The 11,359-nt window shown below is 47.2% G+C and overlaps 1 protein-coding gene across 1 annotated transcript in view; it reads right to left on the bottom strand.

Annotated features, from left to right (window-relative positions):
* The window catches only part of LOC146551363 (nucleolar protein 4-like), a 112,500-nt gene extending 103,870 nt beyond the window's left edge, over window positions 1–8,630 (bottom strand). Inside the window, exon 1 of the mRNA XM_085260150.1 lies at window positions 7,740–8,630. Within this exon, the coding sequence (XP_085116276.1) occupies window positions 7,740–8,099 (360 nt within the window). The 5' untranslated portion in view covers window positions 8,100–8,630. The remainder of the gene's footprint in view (window positions 1–7,739) is intronic.
* Between the last annotated feature and the right edge of the window lie 2,729 nt (window positions 8,631–11,359).

Raw genomic sequence — 11,359 nt, 5'->3', positions numbered from 1 at the left:
CAACCAATTAAAGTGTTTTAGTGTTTGGAAAGTTTGTTTCTTCTGCTTTATTTCACTTCAGGTGATAAAAGAAGAGACGCGCAGAGAGAACAAAGATATTTGTGTCTTTGTGTGTTTAAAGTCTTTCATCTCTGACGTACTGATTCATGCAAGCTTTGGTTCAGCTTCAATAAAATCAAGAAACACCTGATGCCATCGATTTAACGAGATTCATCTGGTTTCTCATTAAGCGGTGAGAACGAACGTGACCCTGAAGGTCAAAAACACACTAAATCCACTCATTTACATTCAATTCTTCCAAAGAGCCTAAAACGGATGTTTGTCTCCGTTTCCAGCAGAGCGCCTCCACCTGTACTCCAATCATGAGCCTGACAGCACACACACACGCACACACACGCTTCTCGTCACAGCTTTAATGTGTGATGTTCCTCTGATGTTTCCTAACTCGGCGTGACTCATCAGCACAGGGACCCGTTCGAGACCAGTGATGTAAGCTCGCCGGACTCCGGCTGCTTCTCTGATTTATGGAAAACTTTTAAACAAGAACAGCAGGTCAGAGGCTGAGCGCCGTTTTCCCACCGTGAGCTCTTCATCTGTTCACAGAGTCGCCGCTTAAGCGTTCGTGCTCGAAACAGGCCGACGTCTGCTGCTCCAGCTGGAGACAGCCGACAGAGGGGGAAGTAGTCATCGCATGGGCCTGACACCAGAGCAAAGATAGCAGCTATCATTAGTCTACAAACCTCTCAGTGTTTCCTGGGGCCTCCAAGTGCTTCAGTACCACACAAACAGAGTTTACTGTGACCAGCAGCAAAAACACAAACAAGCTTCACTTTTTTTACATTATTACCCCCCAGCCAACCAACCAATGCCACCGTGGCCGGCTCATGGCATAGAGAAGTCGTCCCGCAGGTGCTCAGAAAACAGCCTGAAGCTGAACGTTGTTCAGATCTCCACACAGTGCAGCCAGGACAGCCCGACAACATCCAGAGCCTTCACCACGCCCCAGCGATGGGCGAGTCGCCCCCCTCGTCCCCAGACTCTGCTTCCATTACAGGAAGTGTGGAAGTGAAATCTGATGGCTGCATTCTCCATCGTGGAAACAAAGCCTGAAGTCACAGTGCTGATTATACTCACACGTGTATGCAGTCAGTGTGTTACCTCAATCAGACTCCTGCGTGATCCTCAGGGTGACTGTGTCCAACCAAAGACCCCAGCTGGGATAATCAAGCTCAAACTTCTCTGTTCAGCTCATTGAAACTTTTTTTCCTGCCAGCAGAAGCTGAAAGCTCAGAGTTTCAGCAGGGTGATAAAAACAGCTACTGTAGTGCTGGTTCTGCTCTGGAGACCCTCTGTGAGCTCGAGGGTCAGAACCTGCAGGTCCATGAGCCGTTACAGCGAGCAGGACCAGGATCGCCAGCCGAGGCTTCCGTGTCGCCATCACACCCCGTCAGCCTTTCACAGCTGGGGGGTAAAACCCGAGTAACAGAGGAGGAGGAAGAGGAAAGCAGGCGGAGGACCGACACATCGTGACATGGATCAGTTATGATGTGAAGCATTTCCGGGAGTATTCGTCCATCTGAGGCTCAGACTTTGCTGTGACAGGAAGCGCGTTTCCAAACGCCGTCGCAGCTGTCAGCAATAATTCGCTGCAACGTGAGAGCAGCAGCTGTGCTACAGTCAGTGTTTGACTCATTCACCTGTGTGTGACTCTGCACGCACACACACCACCTGTGAGTCGGTGTGTGAGATCAGCTGTTGATCCGCTCGGGTCATTCCCCGCTCAGCGTGACGCCGTCAGACAGGAAGCTGCTCATTCGAGGTGGCGGTGAGATCCTGTTTAGTGTTTGTCAGCTGGCTCAGCAGGTAGCAGACGACACAGAAACAGACGGTCAGCGCGAGGACAACACAAACAGAAACAAATATCACAGAGCGATCAGAGCAACAGCGGGACGCCGCTACTGGGCGTGAGCAAGGAGAGCAAAGCCTGTATATGAACGATGAACACAGCCTCACCGGCAGAGTCGTGGTCGTTACCATCGTATTCATTTGACACCCTGACCACGATAAAGTCACCTAAATCATCTTCATTCATCATTCTGAGGCTGAAGGTCAGCAGGTCGTCTTCACTATGATAATGTTAAAGAGGCGGACGGCGTGACATCAGTGACGCCAACTCCTCAGGAAGGAAAACTGCTATTGGCTGTCCCAAAAGTCGTTAGAAGTCACTAAATGACGTCAAAAAGTAACAGTACGAGAAGAACTGACCGTGTTACAGTCAGGACGGGAGCAGCGGCTTCGTGTAGGTGTGAACATCTCCTGCTCTGACAGCAGCTGGGGGCGACTGCTGCGTGAGGACGATCCGCCAAATATCAGCATACAGCACATTTCTTACAGCCGTACAGCAGGTGCCTGAGGTCATGTGATCAGAGCCTGCTTGGCGTGCAACACACGAGGCTGAAACCTAAAGGAGACTGAGCTTCTCCACGGGGTCCGTGGACCTAGGGCTGCTCGATTATGGCAAAAATGATAATCACGATTATTTTCACTGAAATTGAGATCTCGATTATTTGACGATATTTATTTAACCCTTTAAGACCTACCATAGAACCAAGTCCGCCAGAGCTTATATTATATGTTTACATGCTGTAGTGCCATTTGTGGGAGCATTTCAAGTTGCTACACATCAATACAACTGTTATAGCCCATATTTTAATAATATGTCTGCATTAAGTCCATAGTAACTACATTAATTACAAAAAAGTGCAATAAACTACAAAAAAAATTGAAAATCGTTTTTGTTTTTTTTACATATATTTCTACTTGGAGAAATTTAAGAGGTTTATCCCTCAAAACTTTAAATACAAAAAAGTTGCAAAAAATAGTTTACAACAACAGGAAATTTATTTTGAGTGTCTTCATAGTTTTATTTTGGAGATACAGCAATTTTTATATACTGCAGGAAAAACAAAAAACAATCCTATGATGCAAATTTGCAAAGAAAGCAGCAGGTGCATCAAAATAAAATATTTTAAGCAGTGCAATTTGAGTTCTAAGCATCACAGAAACTATTCAGAAAAGTATAGAGTCAAACATGACTTATAAAAACACCAGTAAAGGCTTTTAAGGCCTACAAGTAAAAAACTACATTTCCCGCGAAAATGACGTCACTTCCGGTTTTGGACAGGAAATGGCGGACATGCGATAGTTCGCGTTGACGTAGTCACTACATGGTCAAATTTAAAAGGGACATAAATACTAATTGTACTTTCTGTGGGGATCATCCAGAAACTGTGACACATCTTTTTTGGTACTGTTCTTCTACACAGAGATTCTGGAAGAATTTAGCAGCTTTGTTATTGTCCATATTTTAAGGGAGTTTTCTTCTGTTTCTTTAAGTTCCCCAAGAAGCATGAGAAATGTTTTTTTATGATAAATTTCTTAATACTTTTAGCTAAATTTTTTATCCATAAATGTAAGTTTACTAACAAAACACCATATTTCTGTCATTATTTTAAGGATGTGCAAATGTACATACAATCAATATCAGACGCCACCAACAGAAAGCCTCTCACAACAATATATGTATGTGAATTTTTGCGTGTATTCTTATAATTGTTACCTTTTTCTTTTACCCCTGGCTTTGTGTGTTCATGTTCTGTTGTTTTGTATACTTCATCTGTTCGTATGTTGTATACTCATTGTTTGTTAAATAAAGTTAAAAAAAAAAAAGTTCGCGTTGACGTCTTTTTCAATGTGGGAAGTGTTACGATCAGCTGATGGATCGGCAAAGCGTGTTTCTGGAATATTACGTTTTTGTTCCTGCAAGTGCTTTTTATGCAGTTTTTGCAAAGCTTTATGTGGAAGGAAACCGTGACCGAGGACAAGCTGATGGCATCAGATGTAAGTACAACTCCTCCGGTTTCATATGCAAAACAAATTATTGCGCTAGCTTACACGGTTCCGGTTCTACAGGGATTTAAAGGGTTAACAATAACAATGTGTTGAATAATGACTTTAAAAAATAATATAAAATAGTGCAAATACTGATAACAGTGCAAATGTTTGCAATATAAGAAATCAATGAAAAATGTAAACATCTGTGTTTAGTGAGCTTTGCAGTGTTGCTCTGTGGTGCAGCTACACTGTAGCAAAGTTTACACACTGTGTCTACTTGATCCACGTCTGACTGAACCCATAATGTTTCCACACCACTGAAGGTTTTTACCTCTTTTCAACCAACAGCAGTCACTCTCCTCTCCAAATAACTTCTGCTTAGCTTTCCGAGCTTCCCTCGGGTCCTCTTCATTGTTGTGACGCGTGTTCGAAATGCAGAGAGGTGCGCTCGATTTGCCACACGGAGCAGCGCGAGAGTAAAGCACGAGGGAGGGGCTACTAATCGGCTCAGTCATTTTTAATGATCGTTGAAAGCCCAGATCGTAATCGAGATTAAAATTCGATTAATTGAGCAGCCCTATGTGGACCTGTGGTCTTTCTGTTTGTAGCAGGAGGTTAGCTAACTGGTTTCCAATAACACGTCACGTTGTGACTGATCTCCAAAAACACTAAACCAGCTCCAACTGTGGACGCAAACGAGGGTGGAAAACTGAACAGCAGCAACGTTTGGAGGGTCAAACATGTGGATAGATGTGATTTCTAATTACCCATCCTGTCTTCCTTCTCTCACCCCAAGCTATCACAGCAGATGGCCCCGCCCCTCCCTGAGCCTGGTTCTGCCGGAGGTTTCTTCCTGTTAAAAGGGAGTTTTTCCTTCCCACTGTCGCCAAAGTGCTCATAAGGGGTCATATGATTGTTGGGTATTTCTCTGCATGTATTACTGTAGGATCTACAACTGCCTGTTGTTGTGATTTATAAATAAAACTGAGTTAAATTATTTGACAGAATTTTTCATCCGTCCGGTCTCACATGTACTGAGATAAACACACAAGATACGATTTTCCATTTTAAGAAGGCAAGAAGTTGGAGGGGTTGTTGGTGGACTTAGTTATCCACTCACACCAGAGACACACACTGAGTTTAGCATCACGTTAATTAAACTTTGAGATATCGACCCGGTCAGGGCTAACAATGAGCAAAGCCCCAAACAGGAAAGCTTCCCGGGTGGAGGTCTCTGACAGTTCCCCTCCTCGTCTTGTGTCACTGGTGGTAGCACCATACCTGGCCCCTGCAGAGGTTCCACAGGTAATCCAGCTCCTCCTGGATCAGTAAGGTTTGCTGTGTCTACTGTTTTACTTTAGTCCATGACGCGCTTACCTTCAGGGTCATACGTCACATGAAGACCAAAATAGTTCCAAAGGCCAGATCTGAATGAGGGTGGGGGAGGTTCAGTTTGCCATGTTGCAACGGGCTTAGCTTCTGTCTCGCTAGCTTGCGCTGCGCTCAGTGGATCTGCGTTTGACTACTCCGCCTAGGCTGCACTGTCGAGCGCAGATCCACTGAGCGCTCCACACAGACAGCATCGTCAGAAGGAAAGTTGATAAAATAAATTACAAATGTTGTATTGTTCGATACATATGCGTACCGAACCGAAAGCACTGTATCGAACGGTTCAATATCGATACGAGTATCGTTGCACTCCTACTTTTTACAGATGACAGCAGGTTCACCTGAGCACATGTGTGCTCTGGGGAGGCATACCCATGGAGGGACGCACAGACCTGTACAGGCTAGGCACCAGCACCCTGACTGGCCTCAGGCATCAGGATGAAATGCTTGGAGGTTGTCACACCGCGACAGGTTCCTCCTGCTGCACGACGATGCCCACGAACAGAGCTGACACTGCAGTAACATCAATGATGCCACAGCGTCACAAAGTGTGAAAAATGAATCAAAATCAAGTTTGGAATGAAAACTTTACTATGTCGCTAAAGAGTTTCTATTGAATATCAATAAATTATTATTAGATAAACTGTGCTTTTACTCCTGGATGATCCCAAAAAATACATCTGATATCAGCCCAGAGTCACTGACACATCAGAAGATCCACGGCGACGTTGTAGCATCGGGACAAAGAGCGGGAACGATGAGGGCGGAGCGTCAGGAGGGAGACCTTCCACAGTCTTCCACAGATAGTCGTTATATCAGGCTGCCCGTGGTTTCAGTGAGGATTGATCTGTGCATCACTGTAGGGTCTACCTTACAATATAAGGCGACGGTTGTTGTGATTGAATTGAAGTGCTTACTGTTACTCCACGTGACAAACAAAGATCTATTCAGGCTTTTGTGGATTAAACCCACTTAAATAAAATACAGATTACATATTTTCCATCACGTTCCCGGAGAAAGCCCAAAGCTCGCTGGTGGGCACCGGGATGTTTTATATGCAGCATGTGTTTTTTAAAAACCACGAAACGTCATAAACGTGTGAAGACGAGCTCATTAATCTTCCCACAGGATGTCCACGCGGGTGCAACGCTTGACTTCAGGGTTTGATTTTCAGCGTCAGTGACTGAGAGAGCTGCAGCTGAGCGGACGTGCCCGTTATCCACCTCACCTGAGCTTAGACCGAGCCGCCGCGCAGAAAAACATGGACTGTGTTAAATTAGCAGGTGATGGCAGGGAGGTTCAGGGCTTTAAATGAACCCTTCTCTCCTGCAGTGTCTTCTCAATCGTGAACTTTGAATTATTGTGGAAATTAGCTCAACAAAAAGAAAAACTTGAGAAGATATCCATGGATTTGAAATCTTATTTATGTTTCAAACAGTCGAAAACGTCATAAAACGACCCGTCAGTCAGTTATGTTTGTTACAGTCGATGCAGCGACTGTTTGTAGCTTTGTTAAAGTGTCAGAATCATTTTAACCTGTCAGTAAAAGCATCCACATGTTCAGAGTTCAGGAGTGGAATCATTATGGGGTGTAATGTAAACACTAGCAGTGAAACAGGTTTAGAAAATGATCCAGTTCAAAGGTAGCAGACGTTTCCACTCCACGGCTCTGTGCACCTGCTCAGGTGTTTGTTGTGAAGAGAAGTGATTATATTATATTACAGCGTTTTAGCCTATTTCAGCTTCATTAGGCACACGCACAGACACACACACACACACACACACACAGAAAAGGCCTCAATCATCTGAACATCCAATCAGGAGACTAATGAGATTAATCTGACTAATGAACGCCTCGCAGGCACGTTCACCAGCATCAGCATAATCATCAGTGTGACGTCCAGATAAATTCAAACTTTTCACATTTAGAGCACAAATCAGGTTTAAAGACAAACATTTACACTGTGAACAGGAAACGTGAGGTTTGTATGTGGACATAAAAAGATGCGCAGGATTCATTATAAAGAGAAATCACAAACAGCATCGTGTGCTGGCGTGACTGCTGTGTGCACCTCCTCAAACATCATCATCATCACCTCCTCTCACCTTTACTATTGTGTTTTTTTAATAAAAACACATCTACCCCTGAATATGTCCTGTATAAATAAAGTTTCGGTAGTTTGAATAGTTCTGCTGGTTTTACTTTGAAACGGAGCTCAGGTGGAACAGGTGGCACTGAGCCAGGTGAAGTGCAGCTTCACTCTCACTTCCTGATTCACACACACACACACACGCACACGCACGCACACACGCACGCACGCACACACACACACACTGCTCGTGCCTATGGTACGACAACTTTTCTCCGTGCCCCTGGTACACTGCGCAGAAAAACCTTGCCCCACACACACACACACACACACACAGCTGTGGGAGAAAGAGGAACCGTCACTAACCGTCGCCGCCTTGATGGGCACGTAGAGCACCGGGCCGCCCGCGGAGCCGCCCTTGGCGTCGGGCAGCGTCCTGACCTGGAAGCCTTTGGATTTGACCCAGAACTTGAACTTGGCGTTGATGTGATTTCCGCTCTTCTCGTGCAGGAACAGCGCGTGGCTGTTCTCCTCGTCCCCCTGCAGCAGCGTCTGCAGGATCTTGTTGTACTTGCGGCGGGTCACGGTCTTCGTCTTACCGGAGTCTCCGTACGTGCGCAGGCACCAGTCCTGGAACTCCTCCGCGGGAGCCCCGGGGGCCCGGGCCCGCTGTAGGGCGGGGGCCGTCACCGTGTCCCCCGCGCTCCCGGCTGTCCTGGTTGCCATGATAACCGGTTGGGACGGGAGGGAGAGCCGCTCCGCTCTGCCGTGCGCGAATCCGCTCACCGTCCGGGTCTGATGGATCCACCGGACACGCGGCGGCTCCCTGCCTCCGCGCCGGGGGGAGAAACGAGTCCGGACCCAATGAGATCAAACACTGCCGACACTGGGCAGCTGACAACGGGCAGAGCCGCTAACCGTGTCCGACAGGAGAGCACGCCTCCTCCGTTTTTAAAGTGCCGTCTGAAAAAAAGCCTTCCCTCTCCCTCTCCTGCTCCTCCTCCTCCTATGTTGCTGCAGAAAGACGAGTGAGCGCCTCTGGGATGTCCAGGAGAGGAGACGGAGCTCCTGCTCCGGTGTGGGGGGGCGGGGGTGACCCGCGCGCTCCTCAGACACACCTGTTACAGCGCGGAGCAGTCGGTCACCTCCTCCTGCTGTGAGCTCCGCTGTCGGTCAGGAGGCTGCGAGCTTTCGGCTGTTCATCACCGTCGATGTGGACCTCCTCCTGCGGGCTGATGGAGCTGACCGGACACCTGTTTGATTCCTGCTTCTCCTCTGCTCCTCCAACACAGCCAGCCCTCCACCCAGCGGCTGCAGAGCGGAGGGGCGCGTGGGGCCGTCCTGGTGCGCGGAAAGCAGGAAGCGTCAAATATGAGCAAATCAGTACTTCCTGCCCACCAGAGCAGCGGCAGACAGGTGAACGCGACGTGACGTCATTAAAAGCTTCACCAGTTCACGTCTCTTAAAAGAAATCCGCCGTGAGTTTCACGGCGTGCACGAGTCACGTGACCCAAAGAAAACACACTGCACTTTAGGTGAAGACTAAAACCTTTATTCACAGTTAGTGTGCGTGTGAGCTCGTCTACGACACACACACACACACAGCAGTAACCTGCTAATCTGAACGCTGCTGTATGAACCACTATAGTAGATCAAACAGACTGTAAATAAAAGATGGAAACCACCACTATGACATCACCCATCGCTCACGTCCAAATAAAATCCGTCAGCCTGAGTCTGCTGTTTCAGGGTTTTATGTTTTTGACTTTGAGTCTTTTATATTTACTTTTCTCACCTTCGTGTATTTCCTGTGTTGTTATCTCACTTCCAGGTGTTTGTACTCTCAGCAGGGCTCTAGAGTGCAGCCAATCTAGTCGCAAATCCGACCACATTTTTCAGTGGTGCAACTAAAAAAAATCCTTGGTCCAACTGCTCCAGTAACAAAAAAGGTCTCTGCAACTCTGAAAGTCTCCGTGTGGTCAACAACTGACACACATCATGCCCTCATCGTGTGTCCCAATCAGAGATAGTCAGGGGTGGGACCTCTGTGATTGGCCGTGGTCCTTTGTGTGTATTTGAAAGTGCAGGCGGATAGAGGTGAGCAGCTTGAACAAAGTGATATCGATTCATTAAATCCTGAATCTTTTAAATATAAATGAATTTTGTCAGCATCTCAGGTTAAAGCTCTCAAAACTATTTCAACAACCACCAAACAGTAAATGAGAGCAGGTAACGGACCCCACACAAAAACGCAGAGCGGACCGTCGCGTCAGAATCAGCGTTCTCTTTCTCGGCTTTCTCACCCGACGGGCCGCACACGGACACGCCGTCGGGGCTGAAAGCCGACAGCTCGCTGACTCTGATGCGTCAGCGGGGCCGCGCTTTGCGTTTACGTCTTTTTTGCGCTCGATTCTGAGCTGCAGGTTTTATTTCTCTCCACCCAAAATTCATTGAACCAGCAGCAAAAGAAGATCCAAACTACGCTTCACGTTTGATAAACATCGTCATGAATTCACTCTGATAAAATCACACTGGAGTTCGACACCTGTGGATTATAGAAATCAGTGATGATGCCCAGCCCGGGTGAGCAGCCTAGTGGATGTAGCTGTGGGTAATGAGAAAAGAACGATTGATGACTTTTTCTTGGCCTGATCTGTCTGACGTTCACAGCCAGCTCTGACACGGAGCCATCAGCCTCTGAGTGCTGAAAAAGCAGCAGTGTGTCCAGAAACACTTTATATGCTGCGATAAATGCCCACGTGTCCCCTCCGCCCGCTGCCTTTCAGCAGCAAGCAGGTCGTCAGAGGAGCCGATGTGATGATTACGTTTAACATCGTCTACAGTATTACCAAAGAGAGCCAACGCACTTTGAGCACAAGCAGTTTTCAGTAACTTCTCTTTCTTGTAACTGAGCTCCAAATAAAGAACTTTGTGTTGACAGATTGTTAGTTAATCATTTACAAATCAATAGTGTCTGTGTGGACGGCAACTTTCCCCCCAAAATTGCGCCTCACTTTTGTGCTGGTGCACCTTTTTTTCTTAGGTGCACCGGTGCAACCATGGAATAACGTTAGTCTAGAGCCCTGCTTAGTGATGTCATCGGGTATCTGTCGTTATAGAGCTCCGCCTTCCTTATCTTCCAGGTCTCAGTCTGTGACGTTCGCCTGTTTAGTTATTTCCTGTTTTATTGTGGTAACCTCGCTGTTTGTTTAGCCTCACCTGTGCGTCTCACCTGTGTCCTCTGCTGTCGTTACCTGCCGTGTCTGTGTGTTCAGGCTGCTCTGGTTTGTACTCGTGTTTTCAGTGTTCAGTAACACTGAGTCTAAAGCTCAGGCTGCTCTGAACGCTCAGTTTCACAGTTTTTGATGATGATGTCACAGAGGGGGCGTGTACTCACTGCTGTTCAAACCTTCTGTTTGTGGGGGGCAGCCAATCAGAACAGAGAACACCAAGTTTCTGACAGAGGAAGAACTGAGGCGTGAGATGACGAAGCCTCAGTTCAGGCTTGTCTAAGCATAAAGACACGGAGATGGTAAAACCACAATGGGACCTCTCTTCATTTAAGCCTTGCTACCACAGAAGAAGACATCGCAGCACCACGAAACGCCTCCGTCTTCCCTTCTTCAGGCCAAACTGCTGGTTTCTCCTCTCAGGTGGTCTGAGGCCGGCGTTATTTCCTGCTCAGGAACGCCATCGAGCACAGCTGACGATGAAACCAGTAACAAACGGCGTGCTGCTGCTTTCATAGGAAAGTGTGACGGGTTCGTTTTCCTCACGTTCACAAAGAAATCTTCCTGCAAACGGACCCAAAACATCAGCTCAAAGCAACGCCGCTGCTCACCTCTGCATGAAATCCTACATTTATCCCTCTTACAGGCCTTACTCCCTTTAACCTCTAACGTACACGTTAGCACGAGGCACCTCGCTACCTTCCAACAGACTGCGTGCCCCCGTGATGAGAGTGACGCCTCCCCGCTGTTGTGCAC

Source organism: Mchenga conophoros, linkage group LG20 (genome assembly GCF_057382185.1).
Source record: "Mchenga conophoros isolate Kocher_MC1m ecotype Shallow Benthic linkage group LG20, M_conophoros_male_GT1.1, whole genome shotgun sequence".
NCBI classification, from domain to species: domain Eukaryota; kingdom Metazoa; phylum Chordata; class Actinopteri; order Cichliformes; family Cichlidae; genus Mchenga; species Mchenga conophoros.
Note: the sequence above shows the minus strand (reverse complement) of the source record. Positions and strands in the feature narration are given on the sequence as shown.